The sequence below is a fragment of the Rousettus aegyptiacus genome, unplaced genomic scaffold (genome assembly GCF_014176215.1).
Source record: "Rousettus aegyptiacus isolate mRouAeg1 unplaced genomic scaffold, mRouAeg1.p scaffold_m13_p_16, whole genome shotgun sequence".
Lineage (NCBI taxonomy): Eukaryota > Metazoa > Chordata > Mammalia > Chiroptera > Pteropodidae > Rousettus > Rousettus aegyptiacus.
In genome coordinates this window covers 17,720,314-17,747,104 of record NW_023416291.1, presented here as the reverse complement: position 1 = coordinate 17,747,104, position 26,791 = coordinate 17,720,314, and the positions used below count along the sequence as shown (strand labels likewise).

Genomic DNA, 26,791 nt, shown 5'->3' with positions numbered 1-26,791 from the left:
CTGAGGTGTAAAGTTAGGTTGTATATTTGAGATCTTTCTGTTTTCTTAATGTAGGAATTCAGCGCTATAAACTGACTTAGAAATGCTTTAGCTGCATTTCGTGTATTTTGGAATGTTGTGTTTTTATTTTTGTGTGTCTCAAGATAGTTTTTGAGTTCCCTTCTGATTTCTTTGATCTTTGGTTGTTCGGGAGTGTGTTGCACAGTCTCTACATATTTGTTAATCTTTCAGTTTTCTACCTATAATTGATTTGTCGGAAAAGATATTTGATATGATTTCAGACTTCTTAAATTTGTTGAGACTTGTTTTATGACTTAACATGTGCTCTTATGGAGAGTGTTCTGTGTGCACTTGAGAAGAATGTATATTCTGTCGTAAGGAATGTGTTATATCCGTTAGGTCCGTTTGTCTAAATTGTAGTTCAGGTCCAGTGTTTTCCTTACTGATTTTCTGTTTCTACTTTGTTTATTTGGAACTTTGCCAAGAATTAAGAATAATGTCTAATTGGAATAGAGTAGCGTATGAATACCCAGTACAGAGCTTAATGTGCTTTGCTAGTGGCACATATGTTCTTATAGATTTTTTTATATAATGGTCATTTGCAAGGATTTTTACATTGAAGAATATATTTTAAATTATTTTTTGTTTCTCCTTTATTTTTATTAGAGCACCGTGTGGCTTTTTTGTTGTATTTCTTGGTTATAAATTCTAAGATGCCATCTCTTGTACCTCTGCCATTAATTTATATAGTATCAAGGAAAAAACTGCCAGTTTTAATTTATGATGCCATTGATAATAAGACACATTCTGATTTTTGAGGGTTTTTAAAAAAAATAGTTGATGAAATTCAGTAATGGATTTTATTCAGAAAGTATAGGGATGTTACAAAGTATTTTTATAAAAAGAAGGCATTGGCTCTAGTACAGTTAGATTGTTGGTAGAGAAGTAGAAACGAAAATAAAAAACTTCATTTAAAAAAATGGCTGCACAACTAATTTGCTTTTTTTTTTTTTTTTTGAAATTACTCTGGTTCAAGAGTACTTTTGGTTCAAGAGATAGAAATTTATGTCAAACAGCTTAAGTATAAGGGGAATTGATTGGTCTGTAGAACCCGGAGAGATCATTGAGTGAAGCCGTGAAAACGAGGGTGCTCTGGAACCAGGTGCTGGAACTGGGAAGTTGATGCCACCAGAATATTCTTTTTCCATTGTGGTGCAGATGAGTTTCCCTGTACACAGGCCAGGAAAGATATCTGTTAGAATCTGCCAGTTACAGATCATTTCAGCTTTGACCGAAAAGGCCAAAGGCCTTCTTTTCTATCAATTAAAAAAAAAAAAATTGGTGATTTTTATTGGCTTAATTTAGGTTACATTTTCACCCTTGGGTTAAGCACTGTGACCAGGAAAATGTGGAACTACATGTGCCAGGCCTGAGTTAAGTGTCCTGTCTATGGCCTGGGTGTGAGGTACTGTGACTTTATTGCCCGAAGAACGCTAGGAAACGGGATTAAGATTAGAGGAAGAGTGAGTGCAATACCGACGAAAACAAATGTCTGTTACAGTGGACATTCAGATGGTTTTCAGTTTATTTTTCCTTACTATTTTTTATACAGTTTTTTTTTTCACATCTGATAAATCTCACTACTTAAGAATATTGGTATGAAATTGTAAGGATCTAAAAGTCCACTTTTTTGGAGAAAATTTAAAATACAGATCTTTCTTTAATATATCCTAAATTTTGCTGTTGCTCAAAATAGGACTTGTAGAGGCTTTGAGTTATATTAACAGTGTATTTTAAAAGAGTTTGGAAACATTGAGGGAATGATGAAGAGGGCTAGGTTTTTAAAGTACTAATCTTCTTAAAGTGTATTTAATTCGATAGTTTTAAACAGTTATACATAAACATATAATCAAACTTGTACTGGAAAAATTGATTTGATTGTAGAATGCATGACATTTTCCTATCTCTTTCATATCCTGTGATGTTTCGATTCTGAGTAATATAATTTCAGTGGACTTCTGACTGGTTGTCATACAGTGACAGATTTCTGATTTTTAAAATATATCTACTATAAATCACTAGTTTGCTAGATTGAACTAGCAATCTATTAAAGAACATGGCAGTATTTACTGTAGATAAATGCAAATTTAAAAAGGTTCTATGTATGAAGTTTTAAATGATTTATTAGCTTTCAGTGCACACATGAATCTGAAGTTATGTAATAGATTTAGAAAATTTCATTTCCTGTTTGAAGGTTTAAATTTGCATCTTTTATAATGCAAGTATTTGATCTGAGTCAATAGGATATATAGTTAAACTATGTGATACCAATATATGCGTAATCACATTTTGATATATTACATGACAAACATTTTTTTAGGTGTAGGACGAGTAATTAAATACGTCAACTTTTTTTTTTGTGTGTGTGAGTTGGGTGGGAAAGAAGGGAGAGTTAAAAAAAAAAAAAAAAAGCCGAAAAACCGGAACTTGTATGTTTTTAGCTTCAGAATTTGTGCCCAGGAGGGTTTTCTTGCCCTTTAATTTGTCTCTTATTTCCTATCAATAAGAGATTCACCAAGCTTAATATAGTTTTTCATTGGGAAATAATCAGTGAAATAATCCTTTGAACAAAGTCACATCTCACATCAATTACTTTTGTAAATTAAACTTTACTTTGAGATAATTACAGATTCACATACAGTTGTGAACAATAATATAGGAAATTTCTTGTACCCTTAGATTCCTTCAATAGGAAAATCTTACAAACGATAGTCTAATACTGACATTGATATAATCAAGATACAGAAAATTTCTGTCACATAAAGATCTCTGCGTTTGCCCTTTGTTCACATTTACATTCCCCCTTCTGTACGTCCCATTAATCCTGGCAACATCCAGTCTATTCTCCAGTTCTGTAATTTTTCCAGTTCAATAACTTTCTATAAGTGCAATCATGTACTATATGACCTTTTTTTTGGGGGGGGGGGGCACATTCTCTGGAGATTCATCTAGATTGTTGTGTTTATTAATAGTTGTTTCTTTTTACTGTTGAATAATAGTCCATGGTATGAATATACCAGTTAGTTTAACCATTTACCTACTTATTGAAGGACATCTAGTTTCCATTTTTTGGGCTATGATCAATAAAGCTGCTGTAACAATTTGCGTACAGGTTTTTGTGTGAACATATGTTTTCATTCCTCTGGGAAAAATGACAGAAGTGCATTTTCTAGATCATTATAGTAGTAGTTACATATTTGGTCTCCTTAAAAAACTACCAGTTTTTTAGAGTGACTGTCATTTTACAGTCCTGTTAAAACATGAGTGATTCAGGTTTTCTGCATCCTTTCCAGCAATAGGTGTTGTCACTTTTTTTTTGACGATTCTGAGTGATGTGTAATGATACTTTATTGTGGTTTTAATGTGCTTTTCTCTAATGGCTAATGATGTTGAACATCTTTTCATGTGCTATTTGTCTTCTACATACCGTCTTCGGTCAAATACCTGTTCTTTTGACTATTGGAGTTTTAGTACTAATTGGATTTTCTTTTGTGCTGTTGAATTTTGAAACTTTATTTACTTTTGCTATTTTTCTTTTATCAGACGTGGTTTGCTAGCATTTTTTTTTAGTCTGTAGCTTGTCACTTTATTCTTGTTAATAGGATCTTTTGAGAGCAAATTAAAAAAAAATTCGATACAATCCAGTTTCTCGGTTTTTCCTTTTATGGGTCTCACCTTTGTCTAAGAACTCTGTAGAGTCTAACAACTCTTTGCCTAATCCTAAATCCTGAAGATTTTCTCCTATGTGTTTTTCTAATAGTTAGTTTTCATGTATGGTATGATACTTAAGTAAAGGTTCATTTGTTGGTCTACGGCTATCTAATTGCTCCAGCACAATTTGTTGAAATTCATCCATTGAATTGCTTTTATGCCTTTGTCAGAAGCGTTGGGCATATTTGTGTGTGTCTACTTCTGAGTCTCTGTTTTCTTAATTTATGTGTCTGTCCCTCTGGCAATATTTCAGTGTTGAACACTGTAGCAGTATAAATCTTGAAATCAGATAGACTAATTCTTCCCACTTTCTTTTTTTCAATATTGTTTTTGCTATTCTAGTTCCTTTGCTTTTCTATATAATTTTTGGAATAATCTTTCTATGTCTGTAAAAATCATGCTTAGATTATAATATCAACTATTAAATCTAAATACCAGTATTTGGAGGAAAACTGACATCTGTACTATGAATGCAATGTGTGTCTACATTTATTTATATCTTTTGTTATTTCTTTAACCATCATTCGTTTTTAGCATTAGAGTCCTGTACATGTTTTGTTAGCTACATCTAAGTATTTCAAAGTTTTTTGAGCAATTGTAAATAGTATTCTATTTTTAATTGCATTGTCCATATGTTCATTGTTAGTATGTAGAAAAACAATTAAAAAAAGAAATTGATTTTTATATGTTGTCACCTGTAACCTTGCTGAATTCACTTGTTGAGTCTAGGAGGTTTTTCTGGTAAATGCTTTTGGATTTTCTACAAAGGTAATCATGTTTTATGCAAATAAAGACAGTTTTATTACTTCCTTTCTGATCTGCATGCCTTTTATTTCCTCTTCTTGCCAATTGCCTTGGCTGGAGCTTCCAGTACCGTGTTGAATAAGAGTGGTGAGAATGGCCATCCTTGCCTTGTTCCTCATCTTTGGGGCCAGCATTCAGTCTTTCACTATAAAGTGTAATGTTAGCTGTGGGTTTTATGTAGATGCTTTTTATTAAGTTGACTAAGTTTCCCTTTATTCCTTTTCTTCTGAGTAGGTGTTGAATTTTTGTCAGATATTTTTTCTTTGCATCAACCAATATGATCTTGTGATTTTTCTTCTTTAGCCTATTAATATGGTGCAGTACATTGATTGATTTTTGAATACTGAAACAACATTGTATCCTTGCAATAAAATCCATTTTGTTGTATGTAATTCTTCTTATAAATTGCTGAATTCTACTTGCTAAAATTTTGTTAGGAATTTTTACATCTATATTTATGAGGGATATTGGTGTATACTATTATTATTTTATTTTTTTGTACTTTTTTGTCTGGTTTTAGTTTCAGAGTAATACCTGCATAAAATGAATTGAAAAGTGTAAAATTGATGTTCTTTTTAAAACATTTGGTAGAACTCTTTAATTGAAACCATGTGAACCGTTAAGATTAATTTTTTGAGAGTTAAAATTATGAAGTGAATTTACTTAATAGTTATATGGTTATTCAAATTATCTACTTCATATTGGGTAAGTTGTGGTAGCGTGTGTGTGTGTGTGTGTGTGTGTGTGTGTGTATGAATTGGTCCATTTCATCTACATTGTCAGATTATCTGTTTAGAATTGTTTATAGTAGTCCTTTAGTCTTTTGTCATCTGCAAGGTCTGTAGTAATATTCTGTGTTTAATTCCTGATATTCGTAATTTGTCTCTTTTGTTTCTTTGTCAGTCTTGGAAAAGCTTTCTTAATTTTTCCTGATTTTCTCTATTATTTTCCTGCTTTCAATTTCATTGACTTTTGCTCTTTATTTTCTTCCTTCTGCTTGTTTCATATTTGTTTTGCTCTTCTAGGTGTCTAAAATGGAAGTTAAGATTATTGATTTGAGACTTTTTTTTCTAATATATGCATGTAGTTAGTACTATAAATTTCCTTCTCAGTGTTGTTTTAGCTATGCTAACAAATTTTAATGTTTATTTTGATTCAGTTCATGGCTTTTTTTTTTTTGACTTTTCAATTATTTAGAAGTGTATTTGTTTCCAAGTGTTCGGAGATTTTTTTTCTGGTATCTTTATCTTTCTGTTACTATTTCTACTTTTACTCTATTGTGGTCAGAAAATTCACTCCATATGATTTCAATTCCTTTAAATTTTTTGAAGTTTGTATTATGTCCTATGAACAGTCTATTTTCATATATATTTCATGGGCACCTGAAAACTATATTCTGTTTCTTGGGTGGAATCTGATGTAAGTATTTATTAGTTCCTATTGATAGATGGTGGTGTTCAGTTCTTCTAATCCTTGCCGATTTTGTGTTTAGTTGTTCTTTCAGTTATTGAGGAAAGCAAGGTTACTTTTATAACGTAATAATTCTTTCCTCAAAGTGGAGGAGAGTCTCATAGGAAAGATTGTGAGTTGGATAGAAGACATCGATGTATATACAGGACATACTGGAGCTTTGGACACTTTAATAGAGACTAGATCTGGGTGGGATTTTGCTCTTACAGAAAGAAAATTATCAGAGGAGAAGATAAGATTACTGTTCATCTGAAGATAGGAGACAAGGGATGCCAAAATGGAGACTAATGCACGAAAAGTAGTGAGAGTACAGTGTAGACATATATTATATGCTGTGTAGTTTTTCCTTGACCTTGATAAATGCTGTGGACAAGTGTTCTCTTAATTATCAATAAGGTAAGTATATACCCTGATGAACAACATAAAGAAACTTGAACAGAAATACTATATCATAATGTTATATAACATGATATAAAACAAATATTATGATGCTGGGATGTAAATTTGAAATTAGTATCTTAGTGTGTTCAGTAGTACCTTAATTGGAAAAAAAATCTTTGTATTATTAATCTTGATAGTATTAAAGTGGTGAATTCACAAGTAACCTTAGGCCAGGGGAGAAGAGGGAGGAGGGCATGTGAGTGTCTGTTCCATTCGATGACTTGGGTTATTAAAGATTATTAGGGTTTTGTTTTCAATTATGTTTTGAACCAGTTGAGTGCAATGGCAAAGGAATCTCCTCCTTCCCCTCCAAATAGGCAAGACGGTGCTGAGTTCATGGAGTTATAATAATGCTGGTAGAGGTCTCATCTCAAGTCTGAGTCAAGTAAATAATTGACCATATTTAATTTGCCGCATAAGTTATTGTTTGATAACATGTATTTTTTTTCCTAAAAATTGTTCTAGAAAATACAAGTTTTAGTTTACCTAAGAATTTTCTCATCATATAGATCAAACGAATTTAATAAGGTTTTTTACTTCAGAACCTGTTTAACACTTTATGTTCATTTTAAACTTTTTGGAGGAGATTTAGTGTGTTGTTTTTACCCTCAAATTTATTTGATTTTAGTGGGATTACGCAAAGAATGATTCTTTCATGGGGCTGTTGAATACGTTAGCTTATACAGTGTTCCGTACTTCGTGGCTGGAGTAGTCTCTGGTCTGTTCTTTTAGTATGATTAATCAGTGGAAGCTTGTTAGAAGAGTCCACAGCCATATCGCTCTTAATTACTTGCTCCTTAAGGTAGAAAAAAAGAATTGGATTTAATAGAATAACAGATTGATTTTTTTTTTTAGTGCAAAAAAAGATTTATAGTAAAGAATGGAGTAAATAGGATATATAAATACCATCAGAAATACAGCTTAGAGTAAATTTGCCTTAGGTCATAAACTTTTTTATGAATATAGTTGCATACATAATTTTATGTAATCATTTTATATACACATATAAAATTATAAATGTGGTTCTTATTTTTTTCTTTTCAACTTTACTTTCTCTTGTGCGTCTTCCTTCTCCCAGCGAGTTCTTCCCATGCCTTCCTAGACTGTGACCAATATTGACAGCCATGTAAATAGTCTTCTGTATTTTATGGATGTGTAATTCAGTAAATTCATTACTGAGAGTTGTGTTATATGTCTAATAAAGGAATCCTCTTCTAGTTTGGTGGTGTTGGTAGGAAAGAGGAAGGAGGGACATATTGAAGAAATTTTAAGTAAAATTGGCAGAACTTCATTAATTAGGCATTGTGGATGGGGAGAGTGGAGTTGAAAGTAACATTTGGTTTCTGGCATGTGGACTGGGTGGAGAGGAGTGCCAGTTGGGATAACAATCATAGCAGGATTAGGGGGAATGTAATCAGTTATATTTAGGCCATGCTTAGTTTGAGGTAGGATGTGTGGCCGGCTGTCTATAGGCAGCAGGGCATATGAGTTTAAGACTTGTGTAAGAAGCTAAGTTTGAGCCGTAACAGTTTTTTCTGGAAGTCTTCTATGAGAGAGCAGGTATAACAGAAATGGGATGACTAGATAACTGGAAGGTATAGGAAGTTATGGTCAGAGTAGTTTATTGACATTTTGAGTTCTTCGGGTAGGACAATTTCAGGATTTAAGTGGAGCCCTAGTGGGTAGAGTGAAATTGAGAGAAATTGGATTTAGGAAGTCTAGGTATTAGAAATTACTTTTTGGGGATTAGATATATCTTTTCTATGGAAACAGATTAGGAAGATTTTAACAGATGAGAAATGGGAAGTTATGACTGAGACCCCAAACTCTTTAATGACTGAGGGGGGAGGTAATTAAGATGACAACAGTGAGGAGTGATTCATAGTTGTGGGTTTGGATTGATGGCATGGACCTCCAAGGATGATGAGTTTTCTCCCAAATATGGAAGAGTAATGGTCCTGAAGAAGAAACAGAGCCAGGAGAAGCTTAACTCTTTTCTTGTTCAATGGAGGGTTAAAGAACTAGTAGTTTTAACAGGAAAGAGGTTGTGTGGTTTTACCCTCTATGGAGAGTCAGATTTCAGAAAGTGAAGTAAGTGAAGAAAGCACTCTTCTGAAAGGTAAAGATGGTGGGGCATTTGTATACCTTGGAATGAGGCGAATCTGAGGTACTGTGCAAGGGTCATGCATGGACTGTCATATGATGGTGCTTATAGTCGGTAGAGGTAGTGTGTCAGTTAAATTAATAGTATAGAGATGATGGTATGAGAGAGTTATGATAAGTTATGAATTAAATGTACCTTTTTTGTTTGGTGCCGCACGGTTTTAGAGAATACAGTCACCAGGTTAAAGATGACAGGAACAAAAAAAATCCTTGGAGTGTAAAACTTTTTATGGTTTAAGACAAGTATGGATCATATCAAGCAAGTAAAAAAAGTGCCTTAGAAATTAGGATGGTAAAAACATAACAGAAACCTGTCATCTTTAGCTTACCTTGATCTTAAAGTAGTTAAATTAGTGCTTTACGTTACGGCGATATTTTAAGTGGAATATACTTTTTAAATTTTATTTGTCTACTTCTAGTTCACTGGGAAGAAAGAGACAGACTACAGCATTACCATGACTGTCAGGTGAAGATATTAGAATTTTTGAAGTGAGAATTTTCATAGTATGTGGAAGGAAGAGTGAGTTCATCTATTCTCCTCTAAGAGGATATGCATGAATTAAGATATGTATTAGTTCATTTAATCCTTACAACAACTTTAAGGAACTGGACTCCATTATTACCCTAATTTTATAAAAGAGGATGTGAGCCATAGATGGGTGACCTTTTCACCCTTGTTTAGATACTCGATATCTGGTAGAACCAGAAGTCAAATTCAGACAGTCTGGCTTCATAACCCATGCTCTTAAGCATGGTTCCTTGTAAGAGGAACTGTGTCTCTGAAAACTTTCAAAGTATAATTATTTATAGTTAAAGATGTCGGGCAAAATACAGTTTGGAAGTGACTCATTACAGTACTTTATTATTATTAAAATTAAGATGTCACCCTAAAAGATACCATGATATTTTACTTATCTTTCATTGGTGATACTTGATAGTGTAACCTAATTTCCATTTCCTAGCCTTGTTGCCTAGGAGCTCTCCTTCCCTCAGTTTTGATGAGAATGTATACAGTTCGATTTCTGCAAATAATATACCAACTAAGAAGCATTATATTTTCCTGTCTAGTTTTCTACATTCAGTTCATCATATATTGAGAATAGAATATCTTACTTTTTTCCTCTTGGATTCAAAGAAAACATATACTTATTTTGAAAAATTGAAATGTGTCACAAATTTATGATTTTAAAAGTGAAATCCTTTTGTAATCCTCTTCTCCATGATAACCATATTCTTCAGGCATTTTCTATAGAAATACTATCATACATAATGCCTAAATATATCTATGTTAGAGGTATACAAAAATAGACTTTTAGCTGATTGGGAAAAATTCCGTATGAGGCTGAAACCAAAGATCACCATCTTAGGAGGACTTCTGAGGTGTAAGAACATATATAAAATTTATTGAAATTTTTAATTATTTAAATTTTATTGAACATTTTAGTAAATTTTCGAACATTTCATATTCTAATTCAGAGAATACTTTCTTGGCACTGTTAAATATGTAATACATTGCTCTTGTCACTGAATGACACATTTCCAAGCCTAAAAAACCTCTTTCAGCTAATGTTGACTGAGGAGTAAGGTGTTATTTTGGCTAACTCTTAGTAAAGAGTTGATGTAAAGTACATGCTGATAGTTATGTTGCCACCAACATATTCTCTACTAATAACTGCATTTTCTTTAAAGTTAGGGATGATCTTAAAAGGCTTGTGTAGTAATTATAACATATAATCTTTTACTATTCTGTATGTTATTATTACTTATAAACATTGAAACTCTGCTATTATAAGACGTGGATTCTAAAAATTCAGCTGTGTAAAATTTAAGATTGAGCTATTTCTAAGCTTATCAAGACACCGTCATCTTTTGAAAGTAGGTCAAAATAGACACTGGTGATTTATCTCCTGCTTTGGTATAAGAGGTGGGAATGGGGATATATCACTTGAGATAGTTACATGTATTTTTCAATTTCTAAGAAAATGGAGCTAATAACACTAGCATATATGTTAGTCTGGATATAGGTTTCAAGCTGATATAATAGACCCCAAATAACAGTGGCTTAAACAAGGTAGAAGTGTATTTGTCCTTCAGATGGAAGCTTGGGTAGTTAAATGGTCCAGGGCTACGCAGACAGGACTATCATTGACCAGATCCATAGATCTTTCTGCTCTGTCATCTTTAACATGAAAGTTATAACATAAATTTTAAGGTGGCTACTTTAACTCTTGCCATTATTTCAGTATCTTATGTAAGAAGAAGAAGGTAAGTTGTAGAGAGAAGTCATGTTACCTTCCTTTTAAGAGTTATATCCAGAAGATGCACATATTTACTGTCCTTCCAGGTTGGTCCCATGGGTATTAACTTCAGGGAAAGCTGGGAAGTGAGATATTTTGCCTTGGCCCCATGTACCAAATTAGAAACTCTTTATTGTTATGGAAGAAAAAGAAAGTGCAAATTGAGAGACATTATAATCTATGTCACAGCATTGCAATTTTTCCTCAGTTTCTCCCTGTTAATTAGTTTCTAGTGACTATAAACGTATATAGTGTCACATTCACTTAGGAATGGATTCATAGGGATAAATTTTGTACCTTGAAATTGGCACTTTTTAAAAGTAAGTATATTTTTGAAGGATGCAGATAAGGAAAAAAAGCTTATTCTTTACTTAGCTCGTTTTACAAATGACAAGTCAAGCCCAGGCGGGGGAAGTGATTTGTCACAAGAGATAGAAATATCTAGTCAGGGGCATAAGCTGTGATCGTACTCTGTTCAGTTTTCTGTTATACCTTATTCCTGCCACATCTTTGAGGAAAAATTTAGCAAGTTGCCAGAGAAAACGTAGATTCACTTGAAGTATTAGAATTTTCTGTGTATTGCTATCTTTCCGGTTTCATAAATCTTTTGAAGAGAAATTATTTTTGGTCTATATCTGTTTCTAGGTTTTCTGAAAAGACAAGTCATTTAGATTTAATTACTAATTTCAGCTTATAGCACTTTATTAATATAATCATCGAAACGAAAATTAGCATGCCCAATTAAAGTTCTAATATAAAACTTGTGAAGGTGTATTTGCATTCTTTGAATAATGTTTTAAAATTTCTATAAACCTGTACATTAAACTGTAACCTATAGAAAGCATACTATGCCACCCTGAAGGTTGCTATAAAAATTGTTTATGAAGTTCAGGCCAAGACTAAAACATGTTGAAATGGAGAGTTTTGAAAAATGTTCTATATAGCAAAGGAAACCAAATCATGCTAAAAGGCAGAAAAAGACTATACATCAGTTTCCAGGCTACATTATTCAAAAAAAAATACAACCATAAAAAAGGTAATAAGATTACATTTTCACATTTCATGGCTAGTAAAGTGCATTAGGCTGCTCAGATATTCATAACTTACTGTGACATTTGGGAAGATTACATTTTGTAGTGCAGAGCCATTACTACAGCTCAGATGATAACTAGCCGGTGCCTGGACTTAGATTATGATCCCTGTCATTGGAAACTAATTTGTGTTTTGAAGGTTGATCAGTTTTAAATAACTATTAGAAAGGGTTAACATGACATACTGTAGACCCTGTGCATGCTTTTTAGGCATAATAGATATGCATACATATAGTATATCAAATATGCCACACATTTGTATGTACCAATTTCTGCCATCAGTTTTTCTCTTTGAAAAGCATATTTTATATTTAAAGCAATGGAGAAATATTTAAAACACCTGACTGGATATGGCTTTCACAGTATAATCTCAATTTAAAAGCTGGTGAAATTTTTTAGGATTTTCTTTTTTGAAATTACTTTCAGAAATTAATTCTGTACCTTAGGAAAGGTGGTTACTGATGATGATAAACACGGATCTGAATGCAAGATTGGTGTGAGTAATATTAAGGTGAAGGTAAGGTCTCTTAAGTTAGTTGCAACTAGATTTTTCACCTATTTAGATTTCTGTGGAGGATTCCCCAAAGTGTATGTACTAAAAACACTCCTTTGCCCTTTTTTCCAAATGCTCAGTTGCTTTTTCAGAGGCAATTAATATTTAGTTTCTTGTGTGTCATTCTTAGGTGTACGTGTATGTGTGTGCGTGCGTGTGTGTGTATGTACACGTTTTATGCTCACATTGTAGCGTGCTATTCACACTTTTTTTCACTTTGATTTCTCACTTAAACAATGTATTCTAGGGATCGCTTCATGTCAAATGGGGCTGCCTCATTCTTTTCAGTGGTTGCATCATATTCCATTATGTAGTTTTACACAACTTTGCTAACCATTAGTTTATAATGTTTTCTTTGGGGGATTGTTTCTTCTATTTTCTGCTTTAATTATACTAAAATGAAGTTCTCGTATCTAATATCATTACCTCAGTGTATCCACAGAATAAATTTCTAGTTAAGGTAGCCATTTATGGCTGGCTTCTATTATAATTCTTTTGAGACTGATTCATGTTGTTAACTGAGTCAGCAGTTTCTTTACCAAGTACTTCCTTATTTATAGTAAAGTTTTAGTTGAAGCTCCTTGTTTTTTCCAGTTATATATAATATTTTCTGAAAATAATTGTAATTTAAATCCCTGTACTCTGATATTTCTACAGGTTGCTGCCTTTTGACTAAACAGTGACTTTTGTATCTCCAGAATAATATGAAAGTGATGATAATGCATCTTAGTCTTGTTTCTTACTTTCATGAGAATCATTCCAGTTTTCCTAATGACTATGATGTGGCTTTTCAGGTGTGATAAATTTTATTATTTAAAAAAAGGCTTTTCCTATTAATAAATGGAAATATCAAATCCTCATTTAGCGAAGTCACAGTAATAACAGTTTTGCAGGTCAGATCCAAGAATGGATTCTTAAAAGTATAAAAGGAAACAAGATATTTGTAGAGTCTCAAAGTATCCTCCACAAGATGCTTAAAAATTTTTAAATGAAAGATAGTAACTTTAAAATGGAAAAAATCTGGCGTTACCTTAAATAAGTTGATCAAAGCTCTAACACTACCAATTGTGAGGCATATTAGATACCATCTGGAATGATACATTGAGAGGGACAGGGGGACATACATTACTTTTGGGGTATTTTTTTTTTTTAACCCAAACTGCATAACCTAAATTTGAACATGAAAGAAACATTCATATTGGAACATGGTCTGTAAAATAAGTGGCGGATACCCATTCATCGTGTCAAAATTGTGAAAGTCGAAGAATATCTGTCCAACTCTCAGTTTGGAGACGGCTAAGGGGTTGCTGATCCTGGATCAGAAAAACGACAGTGTGACAAGTGGCAGCATTTGAGCAAAATCTGAAGATTTGTTAATGTTACTCTATCAACGTTAATTTCCTGTTTTAATTCTTGTACTATGATTAGGTAACATATTCATATTGGGGAAGCTGGGCAGAGGGTATTCTGGAATTATATTTTCCAACTTTTAGAACCTTCGAAATTATTTCAGAATAAAAACAAAACGAGCAAATAATATTCATCTTCCTCCAAAAAAAGTATATTAGAGTTCTTCTGTAGCTTCTAGAATTTTGGGGTGCACTAGGGAACTAAGCATGTAGCTAGGAGGATTGGCTCAGTCACACCCAGGGACTCTTAGCAGAAACCCAGCTGTCGTCTCCTTATGCTGCTTGTTACTGATGATGCAAGAATAAATAGTGCACCAAAATGTCTGCCAGAGCGCTCCTGGAAAAACCAAATGCCTTAACCGCTGTGCTTGCCAGGAAGTCTTCCTGCAGCGCATACTGCCTCACGTTGTTCATTTTTCCATTTTTTCTTTCTCATGCCAGTGTATATATTTGGCAGAACCTGGGACACATATCCGATCCCTGGCTGTAAGAAATTTTAGTTGATGTCCTACTTCGAACCATCCTTGATTTTCTGGAGTAAACTCTATTTGGTTATGTCATTCTTTTATGAGATGTTGGAGTTTGTTTTGTAAAGTTCACTTTCTCCTAATTCTTGCCTACCTTTGGGGTTTTGGAATGTATAATGAAAAACCAAGATGTATTCAGAAGGTCAAGAGTGTAGGTCCTCTTTAAAAAATCTAATTTTAAAGGATAGCTCTGCATAGATAATTGTAAAAGTATTTTAATTCCTTTAAACATTTGGGACTTGTTAAATTTTAAAAATCTCTCTGTGGCCGAATGCTGTTGGTGAGACGGCAATGTGGGGAGAGGTTAGTGCAGCTTACTCTGGATGGATTTTCTGGTGGTCATATCAGCGAAGTAAGTTTTCTTGGTTATTGACTTTGGGTGTGTGATTATGTTTGTGTTACCCTGCTTATTGACAAAGGAGAGGAATCTTAATGAGTAGGTATAATAAATAGGAATTCGACAAATATAAATTCCAAGTTTTATGTCCACCCTGAGCCGTGTTCAGATTTTTAGTTTTGCTGTGAGCCCATATCTTATATAGGTATATAAAATGACCTTTAAGTTGCTGTGAGTAGTTTTCAGAGTTTATAATTCATAAATGAAATATTGAATTAGAAGCAATTATAGAGCTAAGTTAGATCTTTATTCGTATCAGGGCAATATGTAGCAATTTAAGACATCCTTTATTTGTTTTTATTGAAAAATGTTTTCACTATTCTAAGTTTTGCTTGACTTTGTGCTATCTGATTTCTTTGAGATTTTTTAGAGCTGTGCTTTTTTTTTTTTTAAGACCTTTTTAATGTTGTAGATGGTAGAGGAGAATGTGTATGGATAGTCAGTGCCAATCTAAGGCCAAGGAGCATGCTCTAGTTACACCGGAGAAATACTAATGCTTGTAATTTTTGTTTCTTTTGGAAGCTGGTAGGAGGGCAGTTTGATTTGGAAATGAATTTCATCATCCAAGAAGGTGAGAGTATCATCTGCATGGTGGATCTCCTAGAAAAATGTGACATCACTTGCCAAGCAGAAGTCTGGAGCATGTTTACAGCCATTCTGAAGAAAAGCATACGAAATCTTCAAGTCTGCACTGAAGTAGGCCTTGTTGAAAAAGTGCTTGGGAAAATTGAAAAAGTTGACAATATGATAGCAGGTATGACTTCCTATAGTACAAGGGTATGAAGAAGTAAAATTTGATTCTTAACGACTGTATTTTTCTTATTTAGTAATATTTATTTAAGAAATATTTGAGCTTCTGCCATGTACCTGGAACTTTTATGTCCAAACTCTTAATTAAGCATGGTATATATTAATCTTTTAAGAAATATAAGTAGCTTAATTATTTTATTGTTTTCTTTGTTTCCAGATCTTTTAGTTGACATGTTGGGAGTGCTGGCTAGCTATAATTTGACAGTTCGAGAACTAAAGCTATTCTTCAGTAAACTTCAAGGAGATAAAGGACAATGGGTAAAATAAACCTAAATACTCTTTGGTATTTGAAAGTATACAGAGGTGTCAAATGTCAAATTGAGGGGAAGAGACCAACTGAAATAGCACTCAGATCTATACAGAGACTTTTTGCCATGACCTGACACAAGTATGGACTGAGATAACTGGGTGTTCCAGGCAGTCTAATTATTTGATCCTTCTTCAAATTGTTATTCTTCAATATACATTCAGCACTTTTTGAGAAAAAGAGTAAGGAAGGACAGAAAAATAAAAATGTTGCGTAGCGGCTCCTAGCTTCTCTTTCTGTTGATCTGTGTTGTTTACCTGCGCCCCTTAAATGTGAATAACCCACTCAGTGAACAGAAGCTCTGCAGGAAATTGGATCTACCCTCCTTAGGTGCAGTTTTGTGGTCCTTTGCGATGGATGGTAGTGATAATAATGGTCAACTTAGTTTGAATTCCAGTTGCCTTATCAAACTCTTTCTCCCACTTAGTTACTTACCTCTTACAGGAATAGTGGTAAATATTTTCTGTTTTTATTACATTTGTTGGCTTATTTTAGTATCCTTTACAAATCATTGCCTATAGGAACTGCTCAGCCAACTCATCCTTAATCTGGCTCTGTATGTTTAAATTTGCTTGTTGCAATTATACACTATTGTGGTAATTGGTTAGACTGTAGCTTGTTTGTATTAAATTCTAGTTCTCTGACTGTTTATAAGATTATATTCCTGATTTTCAGCAATTTTATGTTTCTTGATATGGTTTACCTTGTGTTTATCCTTATTAGAGCCCTTAAATCTGTGGATTTATAATGTAATTTTCATCAGATTTTGAAATATTGTTTCTTCAAATACCATTTTGGTCTCCTCTTCTTGTGGGACTCCAGTTACATGTATGTTAGCCCTCTTGATAGTGTTCTGCAGTTACTGAGATCTGTTCACTTTTTTCCAGTCTTTTTCTGCTTTATTTTAAATTACTTTATTGCTGCATTTTTAAGGTATCATGCTTCCTTCTGCAGTGTATTAATTCTATCCATTAAAAATTTCAGATTTCACATTTATTTCTGTAAATTAGGTTCTTTTTAATATTTTCCATTTTACCTCATTATGTTTATGATTTCTTTTAAATCTTTGAGAACATTTAGCATATTTTTATAGCCACTTTAATGTTCTCGTCTACTAATTCTATCATCTGTTATTTTCTAGATGAGTTTTTTACTCACTGGCTTTGCTTCTGCTTCTAGGTCACGTTTTCTTCTTGCTTATGCTAGTGATTTTAGACATAGTGATATTAGACATAGTGAATTATTTTTTGTTTACTGCTGGATTTTGTTATATTTCTTTTAATATTGTTAGACCGTTTTTGCAGAAAGATGAATTACTATGGGTCAATTATCCTTTTAGGTTAGTTTTAAAGTTTTTTTGAGTCATATATAGATTGACTGTTACTCTAGCTCTGTCTTATTATCCACGCCTGACTTTCCTAGGGTCTTTTAATTAGTCTTACACATGTGATAAAAGGTAGTGTAGATTGTGATCTCTCCACAGTGTGTAGTAGGATCTTAAATAATTCCTGGCTCTATATTAACTCTGGGAATTCTTTGACTTACAGCTGTTAATACCTTGGCCTCACCTTGTTGCATTTTAAAGTAGAAGTGAACAGTTTGGTATTAAGCTGAAGAGTCATTTCAGATTTCTGGAGCTTTTTGTTTATACAGTTCTTTCCTCTGTAGTACTCTGTCCTGAATCTTCAACCCACCTCAGACTACCCATAATTCAGTTTTTGCCTCATCAACTCATTGAGACCTTCAAGTTCTATTTGATTTCCCTCTCTATGTACTGATAAGGAAGTTGAGTCTGGGCAAAAATTTGGATAATCTCATGGTTTATTTTGTTTCTCTCTCAAGGACCACAGTCTTGAGCTACCGCTTCTTCCCTGTCTGAAAACAGTTTTTGTTTCAAACATTTTTTCCCGTAGTTGTTTATGGTGAATTGGTAAGTTAGTCTAGGTCCTGTTACTGTAGCATGTCTAGAAGAAGTGCATACTGGCTTGATTTTGGTTTTGAATTATTCAAATTATTTATTTTGAACATGTAATTAATACATTTTTGTAGTCGGTGAATATAGAAAACTATAAGAAAGCAGCAAAGGATATTACTAGATAGTAATTTACAGAGAATCTTCACAATCAAATAAACAAAAAATCACTAATAATTAGAGATGTTCAAATTACAATAGTATCGATATGTCACCTTACATCTGTGAGTATCAAGGATTATAAAGTTGGACAATAATTTGGGGAATAGGCTTATTTTAAATCTGTGCTCTTGGTTAGAATGAACACCAGTTGAGCCTACCTTAGGAGTAACCTAGCACTACTTAGTCACGTAAATTGTACCCCTCATCCAGTGGCGTAGTAATTTGCTCATTTCATGCTCCAAGAAATTGTCACATAGTTCTATAAGAGAATACACACGAGGGTGTTCGCTGAAGTATTATTTTTGATAGCAGTGAATTGTCAACATGAGTGTTTATCCTTAGGCGTATAGATAGGTAAAATGTGTTTACTGTGTAGAGTAGATAATATTATGCAACAGAATCAATACATAGAGTAATCACCTTGCAGAAAGCAGGAAGAGAGTAAGAAACAGCATGGTATATCTAATTCAACATTGTTTAAATAAGTAAATCACAACATTTTCAAAGGGACACACATAAAAATAATAAACATGTTAATGTAGTTGCTTATGGAATTAGAATAGGAGAAGGGAAACATAATGAACTATTAATAAAACAGCATTGCTCAGACATTTATTATATTTCTGTAGTTTTTGCTATCAACATCGGTGTGGTAAAAATCCCTTTATCTACATCTTTATCCGCCTTCTGATTATTACTGTAGCAGGGATTTTTACTTATGGAAATAGTGTATCAATAGTCATCATTTTTAAAGACTCTTGAGACATGACTTCTAGATTGTTTTTTGAAAGGCTTTCTCGGTTTACAGTCTCCCAGCGGTGTATGTGGAAGAAGTGCGTATCTTAATGTATTTTTTTCTTGATTGGTTTATAGAAAAGGAAAATTTGAGGAATGATTTCTGTAGATGAAAAAACTAAAATACTGTGTTTTTTTTGACAGCAGTTATTTTTTATTTCATTTTGATATTTATGTTAAGAAAATCAGTGTGATTTTAGTTAAATAGTTATTACACTCTTACAATAAGCAGTATGGTTAATGGAAAATTTCTTTAACTTTAGAGTGAAATTTTCCACTTAATGTTTAGGTAAATTGCTGAACTCTTTTAGACAATTAGTAGTAACTTAGAGCAGTTACCAGATAAGATGAAGGGAAGCCAGTGATTTCACCTGTAGTTTGATACAGTTTTGAGCTTTTAACAAAGAGGAAGGTTCTACACTTCATCTTATTTGCTTGTAAAATGATTAAAATGATAATGTATATTTGATTGTCCTTTACTTTCCCTTGTAAATGAGCTTTTTCATTTAGCTGTTGGTTGCTTAGTGCTTTAGAGGAGATTATAGGTCAAAGAGGCATTACTCAAATAAATGTAATGTTATAATTTTTATGCATGCAATAGTAATAGAGGTATATTGTAGAATGAAATATGATAGGAAGATTTGATCCACTCTCAGATGTCAGGGAAGACTGCTCTAAGGAAGTGACCATTAAGATGAGCTCCTTTAGGATGGATAAGATTTGTTTAGTTAAGAGGGGAGGGAAGTACACCTAGTGAGAACGTTTTAAGCACAAGGAATAGCTTGTGCTCAGGCCGTTTCTGGAAGAAGACAGAGAAGGCATTGTGGATGGAGTGCAGAGAAAAGGGGAGATTGAGATGCAAATAAGGCTGTGAGGTAGGTAGCTAAAGTATCTTGTAGGCCATGTTAGGGAGTTTGGTCTTTATTTTAAGGGCAATAGGATGCTACAGGAAAGAAGCTTCAGGTGAAAGTATAGTTGTTGAAAATATGGACCCATGTTAGACTGAGTTCTGATCTCATCCTTGCTACTTACTACTTCTGTGACCTTGGGCATATTCCTCTGCCTCAGATTCCTCCTTTATGAAATGGGATAATTATACTCCCTAGTGTGGTGATAAGGTTAAAATTCTCTGTTGTTTTTAAAAGTGTCTTTAAAGGTAGAACACAGTAAATATTTATGAAATTATAAAGTGTTTCAGTGAATTACTTTGTAATTCTAAAAGATCATTTTTTGCTGCAGTGTGGGAAGAGTTTCAAGTGTCAAATGATATTGGCTCATATTTACCAAACACCTGATACATCTTATAGTTAGCAAAAAATGGCATAGAATATGTTGCTTACTTCTTTAAGATAGTTGAAAATAATCTTTCTTTGGTTATTTTATTTGCTTTTTAGTTTATAGCATTATTTGGTTATTCTTAGGTATATTAAAGTATAACTATTAAAAATAGGTATGATTAATGAATTGTTGATTATTTTCATAGCCTCCACATGCTGGAAAGTTGCTGTCTGTGTTAAAGCATGTGCCTCAGAAGTATGGTCCTGATGCCTTTTTCAATTTTCCAGGAAAGAGTGCTGCAGTAAGTAAATCTGAATGATGAAATTACTTGGAGTTCTTCTCTTTATTCCTCAAAGTACAACCCCGTAAACACTCCTGACAGGTTTTGTGTTAAGTAGACACTTCTTTGTATCACCTTAATCTTTACAGCAACTTTGCATGCTTTTTCTTCCTAACAGTTTGAGAGGTGAATAAAGGCTCAGAGAAGTTAATGAAAGCTGCTAGCTCACACCTTGGGGCAGCAATGAAATAAGAACCCAATTCTTTTTAACATAGTCATATTGTTTTATAGATTTATCTCTACATTCCAGATATTTGTGTATAACATTTTCACTTTTACCTTTCTAAACATCTTTTTTTAGCTTTACAGTTCTCCATTCCTGTTTCTTTTCCACTTGGTATACAGAATGGAATAACTCTTTGAAACTTTCTAGGCAAGTTTTCCCGACTTGTGAGTTTCCACATTAGCAGTCTCAGCACTCTTATAAGCTGTTGATCAGTTAATAAATAAGGCAGTTATGTATGGTAGTAACATCTGTAATGTTTCGAAATATTATGACATTATATACTGTGTATATGTTATTTATTGAAGTTTTTTTTTTTAAAACTTCCATTATTACATTGGCCTGCCCGTTACAAGCAAACATTTTTTTTTTTTTTAATCTATTTTAGCCTATTCTCTTTCTGAGATTACCTTTTATTCATTTTTTACTTTGTTTCTCATAATACCTTATTTGCTCGTTAGACCCTATGTAGCCAGGCAATATCTGTAGAAATAAAATAAAGTTTTAAGAGGACATTCGTGATATTTGAATGTGGTACACACAATACACAGCTTTCTTTGGAAAGTTTTGATGCTTATATATATATATATTTAAATATTTCCTTAATTTGAAGCTTTCCAGAATATGATTCTGTTGGCATTAAACTTATCATTTGTCTCTAACATAAACTATTCTCATGAGATTAACCTTTTTAAATGCATGTTATTTATAATTCTCTGAGACTGCAATGTGTCCATTCCACTTATTTGTGTTTATCTTGAAAGCGGGGCAGTTAAGATAAAAAGCTTTTGGCACTTACAGAGAATAGATGTTTTAAATATGTTCAGGGGCTCATTTTTTTCCTTAAACATAGCTTTTAAAGGGAAGTTAAAAAACTCTGAAGATACTGTTTTTATACAGCTTTCACATTTTCTCATTTTTTGGTGAGAGAACATATATACACAATGAATATGTATTTTATTTTCTTAATACAACATTCATTTTAAATCAGCCTCTTGAAGTTTCAGTAGAGTTCTTAGATAAATTTGGCTTTGATGTTTTTCATGTTTTATGGAATATCTTATACATTTAAAAGAATATATATATTATATTATATATAAATAAATGCATATGTAAGTTACAATAACAGTAAAACAAAAGCTTGTGTATGATTTTTTTTAAGTTTTATTGAGCTGTAATTGAAATACCATATAATTCACTCGTTTACAGTGTACAGTTGAATGTTTTAGTATGTTCACAGACTTGTGCAACCATCATCATTATCAATTTTAGAATATTTTTATCACCCCTGCAAAAAAACCTATATTCATTAGCAATCACTGCCCCTTTTCCCCCAACCTCCCAGGTGTAGGTAACCACTACCCTGCTTTCTGTCCCTATGGATTTGTCTATTCTGGACATTTCAGAGAAATAGAATCATGCAATATCTGGTTTTCGTGATTTGTTATTTTCATTTAGCATGCTGTTTTCAAGGTCCATCCATGTTGTAGCATGTGTCAGTTCTTCATTGCTTTTTACGACTAATAGTCTAATGTAAGACTATACCACATTTTGCTTAAACATTCTTTAATTACTGGATTTTTGTGTTGATTCTACTTTCTAGTAATGCCACAGTGGGCTCTTGTGTACAAGTTTTTGTGTGGACATATGTCTCGTGTGTGTACCTAGGAATGGAATTGCTAGGTCATATAGTCTGTGTCTAACTATTTGAAAAACTTCCAGATTGTTTTTCAGAGTGGCCGTGTTATTTTACTGTCCCTGCATTAGTTTATGCGGGTTCCAATTTTCCATATGCTTGCCAATGCCAGTCTTTTTATTATAGGTATCATAGTGGGTGTGAGGTAGTATCTCACTGCGGTTTTTATTTGCATTTCCTTAATGACTAATGATGTTGAGCATCTGTTCAGGTCTTTTTTCACCATTTGCATGTCTTCTTTGGAGACATGAGTATAGATCTTTTGTCCATTTTAAAATTTCATTTTTTTTTTTTTACTAAATTTTCAGAGTTCTTTATATATACCTTCCTTATCAGATATGAAATGCAAATACTTCTCATTCTTTTGTCTTTTCTTTTTACTTTCTTGATGGTATCCTTTAAATAACCAAAGATTTTAATTTTAACGAAGTAATGAAGTTTATGTATTTTTCATTTTGTTCCTTCTGCTTATGGCATAATTAAGAAGGATTTGCCTAATGCAGTGCAATGAAGATTTCTTTCTTTCTTTTTTTTTTTTTAAATGCCTACAACACTCGGTCTTCCTAGGTGGTGTCTTATCCAAGTACTAACCAGGCCCGACCCTGCTTAGGTTCTGGAATCAGATGAGATTGGGTGTGTTTAGGGTGCCATGGCCGTATACCCTTATTTTTTCTTATATAAGAATATTATAGTTTTAGCATTTACATCCAGATCTATGATCCATTTGGAGTTAATTTTTGGAGTTAAAATGTTATGGAAAACAGTGTTATCAGCTTACCTTCTTCAGCTTAATATTTGCTGTTAAAAAATCACATTCCAGGCTTTCCTCTTTTTTATTTCCTTTCTTGTTCTTCTTTCTCTATTACCTTAACATTTCAGCAACAAAGTGCCAATTTGATATCACTACCTAAATCTTTTAATCGGAACTTTTTTTTGATATGTTCATTTTGGGAAGTAAAGCAAACAAATTAGTGTGTCTAGCAGGTCACATGGAATGCTGTTGTTAAATTAATATCATTTCTGTGTATTTCGGAAAATTTAGAAATTATTAAAAGTCTTCTTCCAGATAAAGAGAGATTTTAATTATGACAGAATAACATGTAGTGTTGTAAAATCTCATTTTCATAATGTCAGTAATAAAGTTTTTTTTTTTTTTTTTTAAGGCTATTGCATTACCTCCTATAGCCAAATGGCCATACCAGAATGGTTTTACATTTCATACCTGGCTTAGAATGGATCCTGTAAATAACATCAATGTGGATAAGGATAAACCATATTTGTATTGGTATGTATTTCTGTTCTTTAGTATTGTCTTACTTTAAAAATGAAAAGAATATTTAGAGGTAAAATGAAAACCTATTCTTTATAGTTTCAGAACCAGCAAGGGTCTTGGTTATTCTGCTCACTTTGTTGGGGGCTGTTTGATTATAACCTCAATAAAGTCAAAAGGAAAAGGCTTTCAACATTGTGTGAAATTTGATTTCAAGCCACAAAAGGTATGTGATCTTACCAAGTCATAGTTATGGTAACAAGCTGTGCTAGCCTTCAGAATTCTTTGTTTTTAATGTTATTGACATAATATGTGGTAAATCACAGCTGTGTTTATAGTGCTTCAGAAAATGAAGTATAAATCTCTGCATAATTGTTAACCTCTCTGATATTAGATAACAAAAGAGTGATAGTTATTCATAGAATTTAAGAGAATTACCAAGGGGAAATATCAATGACAATTATTTTAGTACTAGTACTATTAGTAGTAGTAATATGTGTTTTCTTTTGTACTGGAAAATTTAGAGATTAATGGTTTATCAACCAAATATATATATATATATACATAGATAGATGGATAAGTAGATGGATAAAACAGATATGACAAAATATTGATAGTTGTGGAATCTAGGTGACAGGAAAGAGGGTGTTTGTACTAAATTTTGTAGGTTTGAGGGATTTCCTTAAAAATTTTCATAATAGAACATTGGAAAATCATTTCACGATTAAGTTCTCCAACGAGAGCTTTCTGAATAAATATTGTTCCAGAGGTTGAATATTTAACAAAGGTAGTCATTTTATTTTTAATTATATCTTGTCATTCATTTTTACTTGTTATTAAATAGCAAGAATCATTATCTCTCTTTTTTTTGTTTTTGCTCATTCAGTGGTATATGGTAACTATAGTGCACATTTATAACCGATGGAAGAACAGTGAGCTTCGATGTTATGTGAATGGTGAGCTAGCTTCCTATGGCGAGATAACATGGTTTGTCAACACCAGCGATGTAAGTAATTTGAAAATGTTACAATGAAAAATATATTAAAAGCATGAACTTTTCAAATAAGAAAAACATATTTTACATTGAATATTTAGAATACCACAATGGTGGATTTTTATAACAACATTTTTGCCAGCATGTTAATATGTTATTAATAGAATAGAACGGTGTTAATGTGTCACATAAGGCATTGCTCAATCCTTGTTATAAAATTATTCTGGATAGTAGAAAATTTATAGTTAGCATTTAGTATGGTTTAAGTGTGTGTGTCATCGGCCCATTGATCAGATTAAACTTATGAGCTCTACTACAGTGTCCTGATCATTTTTATGGATGTGTTATATGATGCATGCTTATAAATTTTGCATATAATTTGTAGCTGCAATAGATTACTATTATGTTACGTTTTCAGGATTCAAAAAGAGATCCATAGGTTAGAATTAAATTCAAATATTTTACCCCCTAATTACATTTTTAGTAGAAAGCTTGACAAATACAGATTAGGAAAATGAATGTAAACTGTATCACCTAATTATCATTTACTCCTCATTTTTTATATCCTATGGTATATGTATTTACATACATACTATACATGCTAACATTAAGAGCTCAGGTTGTTGTAATAGATAGACTTAGGTTTGAATATCAGCTCTGTCACTTACTGACGGTATGACCTCACTTAATCTATTAGGCCTCAGTTTTCTTCACCTAAAAATGGGTATAGAATAGTACCAATCTCAGAAGGTTAATGTGATAATTAGATGAGATACTGTTCACAAATCCATTCGCAGAGTGTTCAGTAACTGTTAGTTTTCATTATTGTCTTTAAACCTGTTTTTTTTTCTTACATTAACCTTTATTTAGTGTTTCCTATATTCCAGCAATTGTAATAAATACCTTTATTTTCTAAAAGCCCCAACCTTTCAAGATAAGTACTATTATAATTTCCAGTTTACAGATGAGACCGAAGTACAGAGATCAAGTAACTTAGCAGGATCGGCAGCATGTGAGGCAGTGATTTGACCTAGGTGGTTCGTCTTCAGAACCCAACTTTAACAAATTTTCTATATGTTTTAATGTTAATACATGCATATTTTCCAACATTCTTTCTAATGATTTTGAGGTTTAAAATGATAGTTTTCAAAGCTATATGAAAAACTTCTGTCTTTTTTGTACCACATAGGTTTTTAAAATGCGGTCTTTGCAACCTGGATGTTAACAGGATTCCTTTGTTAGAAGGAAAACATATTCCTGTTTTTCTGGATTTATACATTCCTTCTGAGGGATTGTGTTTATTCCCATGACTTCACCCATTATCTATATCTTGATGTTTTTACAGTTTTAAATTCTCACCAAACGTACAGAACCCTGTTAGGAGTTGCTTCTCCATCCATGTTAGCTCCATCCATATTAGCTCACAGAATAGGCAGGTTAATTATGTCCCAAATTTAACTGATGGTTTCCCTCCTCACTACATAGCTAGCTCTTCTGCCTGGTTCTTGGGTTTCCCAGTTAGGAACTTTCAGTGCCCATAATGATTTCTCTGACTCTGTTTCCGACATTCACTTTGTCATTATGTTTTGTTAATTATGATTGGGAAACTCATTCCATCTCCTCTTCTGTGACATCTTTCCTGATTTCTATACCAGGTGGGAATGAATGAAGTGTAATGCTAAATAAATTATGTTAATCTATTCGGATTCGAGTTTAGAACGGACAAAACATTTATACCAATATAGATTGTCATTGTTGCTGGAGAAGATAATTTTTTTCTTTTTTTGGTAATAAAATCTTCTGTTTTCTTTTACAGACCTTTGACAAATGTTTCCTGGGCTCATCAGAAACAGCAGATGCTAATAGAGTATTCTGTGGTCAGATGACTGCAGTTTACCTTTTTAGTGAAGCTCTTAATGCAGCTCAAATATTTGCTATTTATCAGTTGGGCTTGGGATACAAGGTACTTGCTGTTCACTGCTTAACCAATGTTAGTTGAGCTTGATGTAAAGATGGGTGGT

The 26,791-nt window shown here is 32.8% G+C and overlaps 1 protein-coding gene across 8 annotated transcripts in view; it reads left to right on the top strand.

Moving 5' to 3' along the window:
• The window catches only part of LRBA (LPS responsive beige-like anchor protein), a 541,206-nt gene that overhangs the window by 39,774 nt on the left and 474,641 nt on the right, over positions 1–26,791 (top strand). For all 8 annotated transcript variants that reach the window (XM_036234292.1, XM_036234286.1, XM_036234291.1 and 5 more), the window contains 7 exons: positions 15,446–15,677; positions 15,891–15,991; positions 20,453–20,548; positions 23,670–23,791; positions 23,876–24,002; positions 24,663–24,782; positions 26,587–26,733. In XM_036234292.1, the coding sequence (XP_036090185.1) occupies positions 15,446–15,677; positions 15,891–15,991; positions 20,453–20,548; positions 23,670–23,791; positions 23,876–24,002; positions 24,663–24,782; positions 26,587–26,733 (945 nt within the window). The remainder of the gene's footprint in view (positions 1–15,445; positions 15,678–15,890; positions 15,992–20,452; positions 20,549–23,669; positions 23,792–23,875; positions 24,003–24,662; positions 24,783–26,586; positions 26,734–26,791) is intronic.